Source organism: Pteronotus mesoamericanus, unplaced genomic scaffold (assembly GCF_021234165.1).
Source record: "Pteronotus mesoamericanus isolate MK-2021 breed Mesoamerican mustached bat unplaced genomic scaffold, CSHL_Meso_final scaffold_54, whole genome shotgun sequence".
NCBI classification, from domain to species: Eukaryota; Metazoa; Chordata; class Mammalia; order Chiroptera; family Mormoopidae; genus Pteronotus; species Pteronotus mesoamericanus.
In genome coordinates this window covers 26,106,521-26,126,063 of record NW_026555321.1, presented here as the reverse complement: position 1 = coordinate 26,126,063, position 19,543 = coordinate 26,106,521, and the positions used below count along the sequence as shown (strand labels likewise).

Here is a 19,543-nt window from a genome sequence, read left to right as displayed (position 1 = left end):
ATCAATTAGAAAAAGACAACAAGAAAACATTAAAACATGTGGAAATTAAACGATACAATTATGAATAATCCACAGAGAAAAGTCACAAAGGAAATTCTTAAAAAGACATAGAACTGAATGAAAATGAAAATACAACGTCAAAATGTGTGGATGCAGCGAAGTCTGTACTAAGAAGAAAATTTATAATACTAAGTATTTATAGTAGAAAAAAAGTCTCAAATCAAGAAATAAAAGACATATTTTGTAAAGAAGAAATAAAACTTTCCATTTGCATATGACATAATTGTCTATGTAGACAGCCCCAAGGAATCCGTTTTAAAAAATTCCTAGAATAAATGAGTGTAGTTGCAAGATAAAGATTAACAGACAAAAATCAATGACATTTTTGTATACCAATTACAAGCATATGAAAGCCAAAACTAAAACAATACCATTTACAACTGAGCTAAATAATATGAAATAGGTATAAATCAACAAAACGTATAGAATTTATGTCCTAAAATTACACGATGTTATGAAAGAACTCAAAGACCTAGACAAATGGAAAGCTTTACATGTTCATAGATTGGAAGACTCAAAAGTTCAATGAATGATTTGGAATCAGATTAGAGAGAGCAAAATATAAACTTAGTGAACAGGAGTACAGAGCAAATGAAATTAACCAAAATGGAGCAGAGAGAGGAAGAGATTTTTCTTTCTTCTTTTTTTTTTTTTTTTTTACTTAAGAATACAGAAAGGAGATGGGGAGGCTACATTTATACAATGAGAAGAAAAGAAAAGAGGAAAAGAGGCAGAGGCAATTTCTGAAGTGGTAATAACTAAAAATTTTCCAGATCTAATAAAAGGCACTACTCCACATATTTAAGAGATCCAGTAATCCCAGAACAGGATAAATAAAAATAAACACCTATGTAGAAAAAGGAAAAATTAAAAACAACCAGAATAATAAAGAATACCTTTATAGGAATGGCAGTTAGATTATAAATGATTTCTCAACAGCAACAATTAAAAGTCAGAAGACAGTGGAATAATAACTTCAGAGTCTTGAAGAAAAATGATTGCTAACCAATTATTTTAAACCCAGTGAAAATATCTTTCAGAAATGAGGGTAATATTTTGAAAATGTCTTTCAAGAATGAACTCACTAACTTAAGGAAATTCTACCAGATATTCTCAGAAGAATCATGGTTCCCAGATAGAATGCCTGGTATGCAAAAAGAAATGGAGCACAAACAAAATAGCAAACACATGGGTAAATTTTATTTTTTCATCAATTTTATTTATCTTTTCAAATATCAGCTTTCTTAGTTTCATTGACCTTTTCTATTGTTTTTTTAAATTTTCTATTTTGTTTATTCCTATTCTGATCTTAACTACTTCCTTCCTTCTGTTTACTTTGGGTTTTGTTTGTTCTTTTTCTAGTTCCCTTAGGTGTAGAGTGAGATTGTTTATTTGGGATTTTTCTTGTTTCTTAAACCTACATAGCTATGAACTTCTCCCTTAGAACTGCTTTTTCATCCCATTAATTTTGGAAATTTGTGTTTTCATTTTCATTTGTTTCAAAATTATTTTTGGTTCCTGTTTTATTTCTTCTTTGATCCATTGGTGGCTTCGTAGCGTGCTGTTTAGTCTCCACACGTTTGTGTTGTTTCCAGTTTTCTTCCTGTAGTTGATTTCTAATTTATGGTTGGAAGAGATGCTTGATATGATTTCAATCTTCTGAATTTCTTGAGGCCTGTTTTGTGGCATAGTATGTGGTCTATCCTCAAGAATATTCCATGGGTAAATTTAGATGTGATTGGTGTATAAAACAGAATTATATGGTCTACTAAGGTCAGGAGGATAAATAAACTTAAAATATCTACAACAATAATATGTTAAGGTGGTAAATAGAGTTACAGAGTCCTGAAGTCCTTGTGTTGTTGAGGAAGAGGGTAAAGATCTTAATTTACTTTGGATATAAGAATGCATATGTAAGTTTCAGTCTAAGAGGAAAAATGAAATAAAGTCCAAAGACAGGCAGAAAAGAAGAATAAAACCATAAAGCTTGTGACAAAAAAGAAGCACAGAATAAGATGGTAGCTTGAAATTTAAATATGTCAACATTCATATTAAATGTAAGTAAACTTAATGTTCTGTTAAAAATCAATAATTGTCAAACTTGACCCCCAAAAATTTAATTCAGCCATTTACAAAATTTGTGTTTAAAACAGAAGTATAGAAAGGTCGAAAGAGAAAGGTTAATAAAATATGCCGCACATATAGTAATCAAAATAAAACTATTGAGGCTACATTAATATCAGATATACAGACTTTAAGTCAAGAAACATTGTTAGAGTGAAAGATGCTCAATTTACAGAAAGATATGTAAGAATAACAAATATATAAGCCAGAACATGTCCTTAAAATATTTGAAACACAAGTTGAAAGAACTAACAGGAAAAATAGAAAACTCCATAATCATAATGGGAGATTTTAACATGCCTCTCAGTAAATAATACAACAGGCAGACCAAAAAAATCAGTAAAAATATAGATTTAAATAAAATAATTAGCAATCTTGGCTGAATGGACAGAACATTGCACCCAAAAATTAGAATGCACATTCTTTTTAAGCAAGCATGGATCATTTACCAAATCTGGCTTGCCATATTCTGGGAAATGAAGCAAGTATCAACACACTTGAAGTGATTAAAATCAATAGAAAGTATGCTCCTTGACTACAGTGCAACCAAGCTAGAAATAACAAAAATATAACCAAAAATCTTTGTGTTTGATAATTTCAAAATACTTCTAAATAGCTCATGGATCAAAAAAAAGACATAATAATTGAAATTATAAAATATTTTGAGCTGAATGAATATAAAAACACTACATATCAAAATGCATGGAATGCAAGTAAAGACATGCTTAGAAATTTTATAGCCTGGACTGTGTATATTAGAAAATAAGAATACCACAGATTAGTTAGCTAAGCACCCATCACAAGAAGTTAGAAAAAGAATAGCAAATTAACACCAAGGGAGTAGAAGGATAGAATTAATAAAATAAATAAATAAATAAGAGCAGAAATAGACGAAATGGAAAACAGATGTTCAGTAGAGAGATCAATAAAGCCAAAAGTTGGTTCTTTGGAAAGACTAATAAAACGCAGGCCTCTCTAAGATGAGCAAGGAATATATCCAAAGAAACCTGAAACACTAATCCAAAAGAATATATGCACCCCTATGTTCATTGCAGCATTATTTACAATAGCCAAGATTTGGAAGCAGGCCTAGTGCCCATCAGTAAATGAATGGACAAAAAAGCTGTGGTCCATTTACACAATGGAATACTACTTGGCTCTAAAAAAGAAGGAAATATGACCTTTGTGACAGCAGAGATGAACCTGGAGAGTATGATGCTAAGTGAAATAAGCCAAAGTATACCATGTGATTTCACTTTTATGTGGAATCTAATGAACAAAATAAACAAACAAAGTAAACAAAATAGGAAGAGACTCATAGGTAGAGAAGTGACTGACAGCTGTCAAAGGGGAGGGGCCTTGGGGGACTGGGTGTAAAAGTTGAAGGGATTAAGCAAAAAAACCCTCATAGACACAGTCAATAATATGGTGATTATCAAAGAGAAAAAAAGGTAGGGGGAGGCAGAAGAGGCCAAAGGGATGATAAATGGAAGGAGACTTGACTTTGGGTGGTGAACACAAAATACAATATACAAATAATATATTACATAATTGCACACTTGAGATCTATGTAATTTTATTCACCAATGCCACCCCAATAAATTCAATAAAAATTTTTTTAAAATAAAGAAGAGAGTGGGAATAAAACAAGGATACCTGCTGATACCATCTTTATTCAGCATTTTACTACCAGTCTTAAATGATGTAACAAGAAAAATAAATAAAAGGTATACAGATTGGAAATGAATCAGCAAAAAGTTCAGTATTTTCAGATGGTATTATTTTGGGCATAGAAGATTTGAAAGACTGCAGATAAATGATTAGAACCAGAGAATTTAACAAGGTTACTGGATACAAGATACTAAGTCAAGTATATTTCTACATGTGAGCAACAAAAAACTGGAATTTTTAAAAATGACATTTATAGTGGCATCCAAAAAATTATCTACGATTAAATCTTACAAAGTTGTATAAGTGGTCTACATGAAAAATTGTAAATCTCTAGCGACATTTTAAGACCTAATTAAATAGATGTACCACATTCATGGATTGGGAGATTCAGTAGGGTAGAGATGTCAGTTCTGCCTAAATTGAATTATAAATTCAATTCCTATCAAGATTTCAGCAGCTTCTTTGGTTGTGGTGAGGGATTTAATTTTGTGGAACCTGACCAGCTCTGTCTAAAATTTATATTGAAAATACAGAAAGTCAAAAATTGCCAAGACACCCTTGAAGAACAAGGTGGGAGGATTTGCTTATTCAGGTATCAATATGTACAATAAAGCTACATTAAGCAAAAAAGTGTTTCATTGCTCAAGGACAGGCAAATAGAGCAATAGATCAGAACAGAGAGTAGAGAAGCAGGCCCATGCACAGATGGACGTTTGATGTTCATCACAGGTAGCAATGCACAGTGGGGTGGACAGGGTCTTTTTTATAAATGTTGCTGGAACAATTGACTATCCAATTGGAAAATAACTTCATAGAACTCACATCATGTACAAAGATCCAAATCTGAAAAACAAAGCTATAAACCTTTTATGAGGTAACATAGGAAAATATCTTTGTAATACAAAATGCACTCATTGTAAAGCGAAAAAACTAATATCCCAACTACATTAAAATTAAGAACTTTTGTTTTCAAAAAGATTCTATAAAAAGAAAAATAAGCCATGAAATAAGAGAAGATTGATGATATATAACCAACAAAAGGCTAGTATTTGAAATATATTAAGGACTCTACAAATAATGATTGAAAGGCAGACTACCCAAAATATGGGCAAAAGATTTGAACAGGCATTCACCAAAAAATTTAGCCTGCATGCTTAATAATATCTATGAACAAAGCTCAGTCTCTCTAGTAAGCAGGAAAATGAACTTTAAAACCATAATGAAATATAACTACACATCTATCGGATTGGGAAAATCCTGACAATAACCCCATATGACATGGTGTGGGGCAAACGAAACTCTCATACACCACTGGCTGGAGGATATATAGCTACAACCACGTTAGAAAACTGTTCGGCATCATCTATTAAAGCTGCAAACATACCTCCCCTGTGACTCAGCAGTTCCACTCTTAGGTATATATCAGAAGTGCATGCCTCTGTGCAGAGGCGGACTTGTGTGAGAATTTTATAGCAATCTTGTTTATACTTGTCTAAAGCCAGAATCCAGCCTGAGTCTATCAACAGTAAAATAGATCAATTATTTGGTCATATGATCATGCAGTGGAATGTTATGCAGCAATAAAACTGGTTGTATTATGTGAGTTTTACTCATATAAAGTGAAAAAGGCTTAACAAAAGAATATATTCAGTATGATTCCATTTATAAAACTTTCAGAAGCAGGCTATGTTTTTAAGGCTGCATAAGTACATGAAATTTACTTGTTATAATACATTAGTAATAAAGGTAACACTATAAAGGAAAGCAAGAGAATTAATATTATAAAAGTAAGAATAGTGATTAACTTCCATTAGAGTAGGGGTTGTGATAGGGACTTCCGGCGTGCCAGAGTGTTCCGTATCTTAACCTCTGTGATGTTAGAGCAGGATGTACTTTATAATTTTTCATCAAACTGTATGTGTCTTATGCTCCTTTCTTTGCATATTATATTTTTTCATACAATTTTTAAATATATATATATATATATATTTACTAAATCAAAATCTTTTCCCACTACATAAACCTTATCTAATTTCATCCTTACCAGAAGGCCCTACCAAGCAGGTCTTAATATTACTGCATTTTACAGATAAGAAAACTGAAGGTCAAATGGCTAAGTATTTCATTTTTTCCAAGAGTTTGATAATTTGCTTGAGGTGTCCTATGAACTCCTACCCAAGGTCTTTGAGCCCTTTCATAGCTTTTCCTGATAGTTCTCTGTAGCTTCTACAGTGTCACTGTATCTCTAAACTTAAAACACCCTGTTCTCCAGACTGAGCCATATAGCCTCACTAATCAGCACAGCCCAGGTCTTTTCCCAAGCAGGCCTTCCCATTCCCTTACAGCACATTTCTCCAAAGCCAGTGTGGGGCCTATGTAGTAAACCTACTTCCCATCCCCCACCTGCCTTGTTCAGCTAAAGCCCACCCCATCATCTATCTTTGATCCACAAAATGTCCTGTTTGGGCTAAGGAACTGTATATAACATTGTCCCATTCTTGATTAGAGAATGGCGGTGCCTTTGTTAAGTCCCAGACAGGAAGAAGTCATGGTGTCCCTCCGGCATACTCTGACCCAGACCGTCCACATTGCTATCTGGGAGGCTTAGCCCACTCCGCCCTCACAGCCTTCCTCTTAGGAGGTATTAGTCTGGTTGTAGAAGACGGGGAGAAGAACATGGTCCCTGAGGTGGCCTTCCCCCTTACCCAAGGGAGCTGGGCCCTCAGGAGAGAATGCCAGGATGAGGCGCGGAGATTTTTAGCACCTGCCTGAATTCCGGCTGCCAGGCGGCAAGCATTTGGGAGTGCAACACCACTGTTCTCCTTTGCTTAGGAATGTACCGGGTGATCGGGGGTGTCATCTCCCCTGTCAATGACAACTACAAGAAGAAAGACCTTGTGGCTGCCCACCACCGAGTGGCCATGGTCCGGCTGGCCCTGCAGATGTCCGACTGGATTCGGGTGGACACCTGGGAGAGCGAGCAGGCACAGTGGATGGAGACCGTGAAGGTGCTGAGGTAACAGTGGGCATGCATTTGTGAGATGACCGGGGGCCATGGGACGTGTCTGCAGGGCCCATGGGGTGAAAGGTAGGATGGGGTGTTGAGGGGGCCCCCGCTAGGCCTTCTGAGCCAAAATCCAAGAGGCACTTCACCCTAGAGGGAGAGAGGCCAACAGACTCATGTTCTCAGAGGCCCTGAATGAAAAAAAATCACAAACCACTGCCCTTCAGGGTGGGCTTTCTAGAAACGCCCATCCTTGTTTGAGCAGGCTGTACCTTCTGGCTCTAGTGCCACCACCTAGTATCTGACATCACTTTAGGCATTTGAACTAAATTCTCTGAGACACATTTCTCACTTGCAAAATGGGGACAATATGTCCTAAATAGGATTTTAAAGATGGAAATAACTTTTCTAACCCAGAACCACATAAGAATATTCAGTAAAAGAGACCTTTTATTATTGTCTTAATTGAGTAGATTGAAAACTGCCTGTACATAACAAGCCATCTTTTTCTAATTATACAAATCCGGGTTCTATAAATCTAGCCTTTAAAATAGGGAAGAAAAAACTATGAATCTAGAAATAGTTACACAAAAATAGGTTGCTTTTTTTTCTCTTGGAATTGCTGTCAGCATTTAGCATAAGTAATTTGCTGTTTAGAAGCCCTGGCAAGTCCTGCATGTTAGGACAATGGGTCAGACTAGGGTCTGGGAAACGTTACTGGGAGTTTGCTAGAGAAGCAGGAGTCCCCCTGTCCGGGCTGCTACAGGGGATGGGGAGGTGGGCCTGCCTCTTCCCTAATGACAGCCAGCTCTGCTGGAGGGGATTACAAATTGTGGGCTGTGTCTTGTACCTATTTGGAAGCACAAGGATTATCAGAATAGGAAGCATGAGGGACGAGGTCAAATAATTAGCAGCTCTGTTTATAATCTGTTTAGATTTTCATTTTTTACTTATCTTCAAAGTCACTTGGGAGAAAAATGTTTACCTTTTTAGTCTAGGTAAACATTTAGTTACATATCCTGGTTCTTATTATTTACCTTTTAGCGGGGTGGGGGGGAAAAGCAGCTAAAAGCATTCGGCGGTTACAGTGCTACCTCAGAACCTGTTGCCAAGTTAAAAGGAGAACAAATACTAAATAATTGTTAGAACCTGTGCTCTCTTTTTTTTTTAACAGAAGGAATAAATTTATTCCTAGGTCATCCTTTCAGAATAAGCCATATAGTCAGCTCTCATTATCTAGGCTAACGGGGGAATAGAAACAAAACGAAAGACAATCTAACAAATCATTTAGTTTGAGTATGTAAGCAGAAACAGATGCTGTCTTCGGCCTTGCGGAGTGTGGCCTAGGGCCCAGATTTTGGAGCCCAATTTACTAGCTAAGTGACTTGATGTAAGTGAGTTAGCCTCTCTGAGCCTCAATTCCTCACCTAATAATACGGGAATGACACCACCTACTTCACTGGGCACAGTGTGAATTACATAGTGCAGGGGAAAACGCCTGATTTCTGGTAGGTGCTTAATAATGTTAGCTACCTTCCCTGTATCCCTAACACTGGGCTATAATTTATCCTCAAAGCAGAGAGGCCATTCTTGGATAAATAGGAACTAACCACAGTACTACATCATATTACTAGTGCTTCTGCTGCAAAATGCAAGTGTGAGCTAAAATTTTACTGAACACATTTTTTTTTTAACTATATCCTTTAGTCCAGTGCTTCTCAGCCCTGACTGCACATTGAATCATCTAGGGAGCTTTCAAAAGTGTCAATGCTGCCCTGACTGGTTTGGCTCAGTTGGTTGGGCATCATCCCACAAAGCAAAAGGTCTCCAGTTTGATTTCTGGCCAGGGCACATGCCTAGATTGCAGGTTCGGTCCCCAGTAACCAATCAATGTTTCTCTCTAACATCAATATTTATCTCCATCTCTTCCTCTCTCCCTCTTTCTCTCTCTAAAAATAAATAAAGTGTCAATACCGGAGTCTTAACCCCAGAGACTGGGATGTCATTGGTCTGGGTGGAGCATCAGGATTTTTAAGAGCTCCCTCGTGATTTTAACCAGGATTGAGGCCGCAGCCTCAGTTGCCTTGGCAACTTGTATGTGAATCAGGCTTTTCATTAGGACCGAGACCTGTGCAAACCAGTGGTGTCAACTCTGGCTGAAGGAATCACCTGGGAAGCCTTTTTTTAAAAAATGTTCACCCTCCCCCAAGATTATGATTGGCCTGGGAAACTTCTTTTAAAAGTGTTCAGCACCCCCACCTCAAGATTATGAATCGTCTGGGTTGGGGTATAGGCATGGGTAATTTTTTAAAAGTCCCCAAATGATTTATTTTGTTTCACCAAGGTTGAGACTCTGCTGATACAGATAGTCAATGCCATTTTATCAGATAGCTGATTATCAGATGTTTTTTCAGTATTTGGATTGAGCTTCATCTTCAAGTGCATCAGAAAAAAAAAAAAGATTACTAATGTTTTTCTAAAACTACCAGAAGCACTTTAAAAAAAACAAAAGATTGAATATCTGGTTAAAATTGTAAAGTTAGGAGATTTTAGAAGATTGGTACACCCACTCCACCCTTTGCTCAGTTTAGTGTCCTCTTGATAGAGTCCACAGTGAATTTCCATCATAGTAACAGTGACAAAAATCACTAAAAAATAAACTCACTGTGGGACTTATTGAGGATTCTTTCTCTCCTTATCAGGTTGCTTATTTTTACTCTAATTTTTAAAATGTAGGCCAGCTTTCATGCTTTTAGGGCATTTGATAACTATGTCACTCACCTTTGCCCCATGTTGTGGGGAGGAGCCTTCCTCACATGCCACTTGATGTGGTCCATCATCGTCACCTCATGGGCCCCTTTGCAAACACGATCTGATGTTGTCCTCATTTTACAGGTGAAGAAACTGAGGTTTAGAGAAGCTAAGTTTATCACAGTTCATACAACAAATACGCAAGTGGCGGAGCCCCAGTCCAACTCCGCAGCCGTGCTCATGGCCGTCTTCAATGCCAGGGGTCTACTGGCGGGAACAGCATGTGGCTGACTGCTCCTGCCACAGCGACCCTTTGATCAGGTGTCCCTGGAGACCAGTGGGGCTGCTTAGGACATAAAGAACATGTTGCCAGGGTCACCCAGGATCGGTCTGCAGGCCCAGGGCTGAGCACACCAGGGTACCTCTGAGGCACGCAACAAGAGGAAGTGACAGCCACTTCCCCCAGAGGCAGAATGGAGTTCTATGAGGAAGAGGCATTTGTCACAGAAAGTAATCATTTCCACACCAGAGTTCAGACATCTAGCTAATTATTCAAAGTAGGGTTAACTGGTACTAGGAGCTTCAAGGTAAGTAATATAAAATGACAGTCACCAACTTTTATTGATCACCTACTGTGTGTACCAGGCACTCTCACATATATAACATCTAATCAGCTCAGCAACTCTGAGAAGTAGGTGGGTTTAGCCCCATTTTACAGATTGGGAAGTGGAGGCTCTGGAAGGGGCAGTAACATACTCAAAGTCCTACAGTTAGAAAACAGGTGAAATTCAAACCTACTTCAGTCTGATGTGAGATTTCAGACTAACCCAGAAGTGAAACCTCAGAGATGAAGTTTAGCAAAACCAAAGCGGAAAAACAATATGGAAACACAGCTAGGCCTTAAGAAAACTCAGCTGAGTCTCTGAGATCATCAGGAAGCACTTTGGACCAGAATTAAATGTATTTATTTATCCATTCCTTCCATTGTTCCTGAATTCATTGGACTCTAGGTAAGCAGTTCTTGGGTACTAAGACTATAAGGATGATTTAAATGAGCTCCCTGTTCACAGTCTGGTGGGGAAGATAGACTGACAGCAATAATAACCATAGCAGCTAACATTTATTGGGCACTTTCTGTATACGGGCCAATGCTAAGCTCTTCAATTAATCCTTACAATAGCTCTCTGTGGTGGGTACTGTCATTATCCCCCAACCTACAGAGGAGGAAACTGGAGACAGATTGCGTAAGGAACTCACCGAGATTGCACAGCTACAAGCTGGAACTAGAGTTCCAACCCAGTCAGTCTAACTTTTGAACTTCACCTTCACCCTGATCCCTTTTCAGTAATAATCAGCACCGAGCCACTTCCTTAGCGTTTGGCAGGATGGAGCACTTTGTCCATCGCGATCTTGTGATACTCAGTGGGGATAAGATCGGATTAACTTTCACAACCAATTAACAGACAAGGTCAGTGAGGCCCTGAGAGTGTTAGTGACATACCCAGGAGCAGATGTGCAAGAGAACCTGAACTTGAACCCACCTTCTCTGGCTGCAAAGCATATGCTTTTACCACCAAGCACTGCTCCCTCCCAGATAGAGCTCTAGTTAATGCATAATACAGTAGGTAGAAGATGGACCATCAAATTGATATGACATAGTGATTACCTGTGTTTGATTTAAAAATAAAGGAGATGACACAGCTATCTCTTGCTTTGCAGAAGACAGAAAGCTAAAAGAGCCACGCATGCCAAATCGGTGTGAGTCTAATCATATTTGAAATGCTAACGTGTAACGAGATCTGCTCTGTGCGCACACCGTTCAGTGCACTTTGTGTGTACATCCCCTTTAATCTTCATAACCACCCACTGGAGGCAGGCACTGTCATTATTTCTTGTTGTGCACATGCTGAGCTACCCACACGGAGACTCTTGGCCATCACCCTCCCCCGTTCTAAGACACTAACTTACAATAAGAGTGAGCATCGCTTTTGGGAGCCAGCTGTGGGCCCGTGCCTACTGTGTAGCAGCTCATTTATCTTCACAAAAGTCTAAAAAGTGTGTATTATTATCCCAGCTTTAAAAATGAATATTTGTATTTTGAACTCAGGTCTGTCTGATTCTAATAGCCCATGTCCTTGGTCCCTACTCACTTCTTTTTTAAAAGTGAGATATTGAAAGAAAATGTGAAAAGAGTAGAAATATGCTAATTTCCCCCCTTTCTCACAGGGCTCACAGAAGGTAGTGAACTTTCTTGAACAAGGCATTCTGGAAGGATGCCACAGCATCCGCTTCCTATCCAACAGGGCCTGGCACATAGTAGGCCCTCAGCAAATATTTTTGGAAAGTGCTACCTAAGAAGCAGGCTGAGACATCTGAGAGCTCCCGGGTGGCTTTGAGGGAGTGGGCCCTATGGACGCACCCTGAGCCCTCTGTTTGCAACACAGGCATCATCACAGCGAACTGCTCAGATCTCTGCCCCAGGAGGAAGGCGTGGACCCAGACAAAGCTGTCTCCCCGGTGCCCGCAGGTGGGTGCTGGCCCCCTTGTCTGTGGGAGGGAGAACCGGTGGGAGTCACAGCCCTCTGGGCACAAAGAGGCATTTTGTGACTCACCTGGTGGGGGTGATGCTTCTCAGGCTGAAGGGTCAAATTGAACAATCGCTACTGCCCCTTGTAGACCGTTACGCTATTTTGGGTATTCTGCCCCAAAGGGGTTTACTTATCCTTGTGACTTGTGCTTGTGACATGGATTACAGTCGGGGCTGCACAGGGATAAGTGGGTGAGTGATGCTGGGGGGTTTTTAAAAGCCTTAGCCTTTTAGTTTTTTGTTCTTTTTTTTTTTTATGGTGTTTTTTGAATACAAAATGTGCCATTATACCCCTTAAACTGAGAAACTAATACTCAAAGCACTGTTCACTCAGTGGTTTACTCAGGAGAGAAAACCTGTTTTTAAAGGAATTTAAAGTTGATTTGGATTAGTCTTCGAATTTGTAACCCTGTTGTCAACTCCTGGTGGGCGATGGAACCTCGTCAGCTATCATTTCAAAGTACCGTCTTTCTCTAACAGCAGCCATGGTCCTGGGGGATCAAATGCACGGCTCCCTCCTGCAAATAAACGGAAGCACCAGGTGGTGGGAGGGCAGGATGTGAGACACAAGGGAATTGACTACCAGCCCCCCTGGGCTGAAATTCTAGCAGCCCCGTCTGTTGCTCCCCCAGCTTTGGTTGGTGAGGCACTATTTCCAAATCAAGAGTTTGGGAATGTCACGGTTGAACGAACCTAAACTGGTGTCTTTACCGCATGACTTTCCCGAATCGCTTCGATGTTCATGTGCATTGTGACTCTCCAGGAAAGGGAAATAGCAACTATTATCATGTTTTAGTCATGGAACTCTTTCTAATGCATATTAGTATTTCTCGGAACGAGGGCTTCCCAGACCACAGATTGGGAAACTCTCTTCTCAAAGGACTCGAACATGCCAGCAGGCCCTAAAGGTTTCATGCAGCAGTCTCGATATGCTGGTCGCTCAACAGCAGCATCACCTGTGAGGTTTGCTAAAAAGCTCATTCCCAGGCCACACCCCAGACCTCCTGAGCATGAATGGCACCTGGGAATCTGCATGTTTCCTAGGCGCCCTGAGGACATGTTTTGCAGTTCTGAGGAACTGTGCACTCGAGAAGGAATCTAAGAAAGAGAGAGTTAGAGAGTCTCCTGTACAGTCAGCTTATACGATGTGTATTATGTTCTCTGGTCTCTGCCTCCCATCCTGACTGCATGGTCTCCTGGCCCTGCCCCCCAGTCAGGAGCACACTGCAGTGTTAGTTCTCAGCCTTCTGCCTCCCTTCTGAATCATCTTTGACTCAGCAGCCACTCCGAATAGGGTTCTAGAGATGCTCGCTGAGCACTTCCCTGGAGCAGGCTCTAGGCTCAGGCTGAGAACAGAGACAGCCCGCCCCCGCCCTGACCTGAGCGGGAGTCAGGCTGTGAGTGGCGGTGAGTCCAGGCTCAGACTAGGGATGCTGCCTGGAGGAGGAGAGCCTGCCCGGAGACTCAGGATCAGTAGGTCATCTGGGGTCGGGGGCATTACTAAGCAGAAGGGCAGCCGAGCAAGGCACAAAGGCAGGGGACAGTGAAGGTGCTGGGCAGCCTGTGCCACTGGGGACTGCTGGGGCCCCCAGTGAGAGGCAGGGAGCCCCCCAGGATGTGGGAGGCATGCCGCCCTGGGGCTCCCATCTTCCCACACCTCACCTCTCTGCAGAGGCCCCCAGAATCCCTGTCACCTCGGCTCCTTACCTGGCCTGCCCCTCCTCCCCCTTCCCACCTTGCTCTGCTGTTGAACCCTACCTGGCCTGTGAGGCCCAGTTTGGGACCCACCTTCCCCGTGAAAGCAATCCCAGCCACCTTCCCTGAGATGGGCTCTCCCTCCCTCTGCCCCAGCTCAGGGCACACTCCTTGGGTTTGTTTTGCTAGGGGCTCCCAGCCTACTCTGCTTGGCCCCTTTCTCTGTTCAAACCCTAAATCCTACTCATCTTGTTCTCATCTAAAGTAAACATTAAAAAAGGAAGTTTACACTGAATGAAAAGTGGGCTTTTCAGTTTACCAAAATTTATTAGGGGCTTTAAAAATGTCCATGCCCCTTGCTTGATGTAGGTCTCTCCTAGGAATCTGACTGAGGAAAGAATTAGAAATCAGGACAAAGATTTTAGGCAGAAAGATGTTTATTACAGCAATTCTTATAATGGCAGAAAATAAAAGCAACCTCAATGTTTAAATGTAAGAGAATGTGTAAATAAATTATACATTATACATGGGATGAAGACTCTACACAAAAGGTTTTCATGATATGCCAAAATGCTTATGAGGTAAGTGGGAAAACACCAAGATACAACTCTGTATGTATAATTTCAAGTATATTGAAAAATGTAAATATTTTAAAGTAACACCAAGTATTGACAGTTTGTAGACAGCAGAATTATTATTGTTGTTGCTTCCTATTCTTAACACGTATTTTCTGTATGTTCTGTAATTAACACAGACCTCATGTTTGTTATCAGAAAAAACGTACTAGAGCAATTTTAAAAAGGGAGACGTTTTTCTCAGCAGAAGTTTGGCTTTTGATGAGATGGCTTGTATGTTACTAGTGACATATTTCTAAAGGACTGCTCGGTGTGCTGTGTATTTTATTGTGTGCTGTTCTACTCCAGGATTGCAAATTCCGGCTGAGCTCGGCATTTTCTGGCTGCCAGAGCCCTGCTTTGCCCGTCACTCCCGTGATTTGCGGCCCCGCTGGCCTCCCCAGAGTCATGTGGATCGCTTGCTGCTTTCTGGGCTACTTGGGTGTGACACTGGGATGGATGATGCCTGGGTCCTTTAATGGCCCAACCGGTCTGTCTTTGCGAAGGTGGTCCCCACCTGTGCTGACGGGGCTGAGCCCAGCCCAGCGACACTCAGAGGACACCCTCTCCGTACAGACCCAGCAGGCACTTCCTCTGGTTCCATTTCACGCTGACTTGTCTGGTTAATGTGGCAACCTCTCGGCAGATGCCAATACCTGGCTTTGCCTTTGGTATCCTCCTGTGTAGACCAGGAGTCCCACACTCCTGCGTGTGTCTGTGTGGCCCACGGGGCCATGTCCGTACCTGCACTAGGCAGGAAATTCACATAGCATTCGCTCCCTCACTCAATTTCTGTAACTTCTACAGGAGGTTTTATCATCCCCACTTTACAGCGGAGGAAGCAGGCCTGTCTTCTACAACTACCCCAGAGACCCAGCGGATCTGAAACTCCAACCCAGCGCTGGCTGACCTTGGGGTTGGGGCTCTTTAATGTCATAGATTTAGGGCAGATAGACATTCACAGAAAAAGGTCCTGGTGGTACTTCCTCACATTCCATGTAAATCTCTGCTTCATCTGCTTTTCAAAGCCTGTGGCTACTCAAAGAGATCACACTGCCTGAAAATGCCAGTGGACATCCTACTTATGTCACCGTGTCCCTGCTCAGACAAATCAAATTGTCAGCCTTTATTCAACACCTCAGACTTATGTACTTGGGACCTGCATGGTCAGAGCCACTCAATGTGAGCATTTTGTAGCAGGGAGGCGAATGGATTTGAAAGGGATACGTGAGCACCTCTGTGAGGCCCGATGGTAGGACTACCCCGAGCTGGAGTCTGAGGCACCTGTTGGCTGGAAGACCTGCCTTTGACTTGAGCAGGGGAGCAATGAGCATGTATTCCCTGTAGGCAAGGGCTCAGAATGAATCCTATTCCTTACTGCCATTGTCAATGAATCCAGCAGGATCTAGTATTGAAGCTGATATGTAGAAATCGTCCCCACAAACATCTGACCTTTGAGAACAGGGATTGTATGCCCCAGGCCCCTGGAGACCCTAGAATTAAATGTACAGCATTTAGCTTCCCCATAGGAAGACAATATAAAAACCACCCAACTATTTGAAAAGACAAACTCTGGTTTTATGCTATATTACAGTGGTTGAAACAATAAGAAATTAGAGTAAAACCTCACTGGTGCAGAGTAGGTCAAATCCACATATATGTTAGAGGAAAGGGACCAGCCCAAATTAGCCAAAAGTGTGAGTTATTGAGTCTTTAAATGCAGTTGTATTGATTTTAAAAGGGCAGGAGATAACTCATAAGTGTCCAGTGAATGTGTTGATTAATGAATTGGTGGGTAAGTAGGTGGATGGATGGATGGTAGCTAACACATATCACACTTAACTCTCTTCCAATTACGATTCTAAGTACTTTACATTTATAAGCTCGTTTGATTCTAAACTAATCCTATTTGATAATTACTATTAATAACCTCATTTTAAAGTTGAGGTCACACAGCTGTTGAGTGACAAATCAGGATTTGAATCTAAGGTGCCTGTCTCTAGGATCCTAGTTCTTAACCATGCATTAATAAATGTTTGAATATCATTTCATTATACCAATATTATGTGACTAGAGTGTTTCTTCAAAGGTATAATAATTTCATTCTGCTGAGTAAACAAGTCCATTGCCCGCCATTTCAGAGAGGGGAAACTGAGGCCCAAAGAAGGAAGGACCTTGGCTCTAGCCCCACAGCAGCCTGTGCCCAACCGAGGCCGGAATTCAGACATCTCCATGACACTTTCAGTTTCTCTTTCCACTCCACAGCTGGTCTGATGCTCCTCTTAGAACTCTGGCCCATGCCCAGAATCCTTTGAAGGTTCCACAGTAGAGGAGCCTGAACTGAATGTTTCAGGTTTTTTCCCAGCAGGCGGTATCTCTGAAGCTCCTCCCACCTGAGGTTTCATGGTGACTGAGAGATGCCAGCACTCAGAGGCCCAGTCTTTGCCTTTTACCGAAGATAGAATCCACCCCACAAAGGACCAGAGATCCTGCTGGTTGCTTCTACCATGGACTTGATTTTTCCTTTCCAAATTGAGAAAGGGCTTCTCAGTTCCGATGCACGTACAATTCCTGCCAGCAGGCGGCAGCAGAGCCTAGCAGTTACAAATGCCCCACCTGGAGGCTGGCTGTCAGGCTTGACTCCTGACGACTATGCCTAAACGAGTGACCTCAGGCAAGTCGTGTGCCTCGTTTCTCCCTCTGCAAAATGGACACAACAGGAATACCTACCTTATAAAATTGTCCTGAGGCTCAAATGAGATCATACACTGAAGGCGCTTAACAATCAATAGTGCTCATAGTAAGCATTCGATAAACATTAGGTATTCTTTTATCAGCACAATCATCATTCAGTTAGAACAAATGTGAAAGGATTATCCACATTGATCACTTGTTCTAGAGCTTTGTTTCATTGAAAACAGATGAAAAGGTCATCAGCTGGGGTCTTAGGAACCTTTTGGTTATACTTTACAATTAACTTTTATGATGAGGTCTTCCTTATAGAAGTATACATGTTAGAGCTGATAGATTCTGAGAGGGGCAGGAACTTGTCTGAGGCCCACAGCCTGTCAGTCCTAGGGCTTTAAGAAGTGTACCTCTATTAGAAGATGGGGTTCTGGGTGCAGCAGAGCCACCTTCGGACCCTCAGCCATGAGATCCAGCAGCCACAGACTTGGGGTGTAATGCTGCAAATAAAAACTGCTTTGTATTACAGAACTTGGCACTGCACCAATATAAAACAAAAGACTTATTGATTGATTTATTACTTATAACTGTATGTCCCTGAAGTGGCTTCAGATTCATGCTTTTTAAGTCATGAACAGGGAGACATTGTGTTCTCTATATATTCCAAGAAAAACAGTTATGAAAATTTCAAATGGAATATCTTCCTTTACTGGCCTTGACCCTTCCTGTAACTTTGCTGGGATCTACCCTTGTTTTTCCAGCTGTGCCTGAACTGAAGTTCCTCTGCGGAGCAGATGTCCTCAAGACCTTCCAGACCCCCAACCTCTGGAAAGACGAGCACATCCAGGAAATAGTGGAGAAGTTCGGCCTGGTGTGTGTGGGGCGGGCTGGTCATGACCCCAAGGGGTACATCATGGGCTCACCGATCCTGCAGAGGTACCAGCACAACATTCACCTGGTCAGGGAGCCAGTGCAGAACGAGATCAGCGCCACGTACATCAGGAGCGCCTTGCGCCAAGGGCAGAGCGTGAAGTACCTGCTCCCGGACTCTGTCATCGCATACATCAAGAACCACAACCTCTATTCCAGGGACAGTTCCCAGAAAGGCAACGGCACCCGGAACAGTGAAGGAAAGACAAGACAGGGAGGGCCGGCCACTTCTCCACCAAGCTCCTCCTGAGGAGAAAGCCATTAAGGTCTTTGTTTTCCTGTTATTTATTTATTTTTGCCTCTCTGTTTTTCATTTGTGTTTATTTCGACAATGATTGTACTTCTGAAGAGTCTTCTGTCCCAGGAAGAGATGCCTCTTTAGGGAGGAGCAGGTGTCTACATCACAAGGAGGGACATTTATCAAAGATGTAAAAATGGTGTGGCAGATCGTTAGGATGAGGCAAAAGTTCTCAGAACCATTGGGTGCGGAGCCTTCTCATTTTGTAAATGGTAACTGTGACGGGCACCCTGACAGCAGCTCTGCATGTGGCAATGTCCCCTGTGGGTCAGATCGGAACTGCCCGCAGTGCATTTTTGAACTAGGACCAGGTGCAGCGTGCTGGTCTTGATTGGAGAGATTTGACAGGATGCTAATTACCAAACAGTGGGTTTTGTCAACACCATGTGTCAAACAAAATAAAACTGAAGGCTTAAAAATTTGGAAGCAGCACTTTGCTAATTTACATTGGATCTTCCATTAAGAACCATGGCCTGCCTGCTTACTGGCCATTGATAAAATTTAAACATAAATCTTTCTTTCTGAGTAGTGATCCTCAAACAGTACTTTTGATACAGCAGACATTTTTAACACAGTTATTTTATAAACACCAGGGCTCTTGATTTCCAGGTTTCTAAAAAACTCAGGTAAGACAGATGCTTCAGCTCTGTTAGAGGATCTTTCTGAATGTTTAATGATTGCCTGTTTGAGTATCGACAAAGGGATAAATAATAAATTGACATCAAAAAGTACTAATGAAAAGTTTCTCTCTTTCTTTTCCTTTGTTATATTATTAATTCCTGGTGTACCAGCTGTAATCCTTCTTTTTAGCCACTCCACGAAATTTGCTACTGTTCCAATCAAACTGGCATGAATTTAAAAGTATATGTTCCCAAGTCCTAGCAGCAGAGAAAGCAATTGCTCCTCAGCACCATACAAACAGTCCTCCCATTGGAGCTCTGGGTGGATGGCCGTGTTCGGGTAGGCCCTGAGAGACGGGATCAGGCGCCTGGCGCGGGTTCGGGATTTGTCCTTCCACTCCTGATTAGAAAGAGGTTTTAATTGGCCCAATTCTGTTTGAGTTTACTCTTTATACTTGCTGGCCAAATGCCTAAATGCATTCAGATTACTTCTCCATCCTTTTC

At 41.4% G+C, this 19,543-nt stretch overlaps 1 protein-coding gene across 6 annotated transcripts in view; it reads left to right on the top strand.

Moving 5' to 3' along the window:
• The window catches only part of NMNAT3 (nicotinamide nucleotide adenylyltransferase 3), a 93,310-nt gene extending 74,150 nt beyond the window's left edge, over positions 1–19,160 (top strand). For 4 of the 6 annotated variants that reach the window (XM_054595616.1, XM_054595615.1, XM_054595617.1 and 1 more), the window contains 3 exons: positions 6,688–6,871; positions 12,055–12,137; positions 17,953–19,160. In XM_054595616.1, coding sequence (XP_054451591.1) covers positions 6,688–6,871; positions 12,055–12,137; positions 17,953–18,371 — 686 coding nt within the window. In that variant the 3' untranslated portion in view covers positions 18,372–19,160. The remainder of the gene's footprint in view (positions 1–6,687; positions 6,872–12,054; positions 12,138–17,952) is intronic. The other 2 variants (XM_054595620.1, XM_054595619.1) reach the window with 2 other exon arrangements.
• Positions 19,161–19,543: the final 383 nt, after the last annotated feature.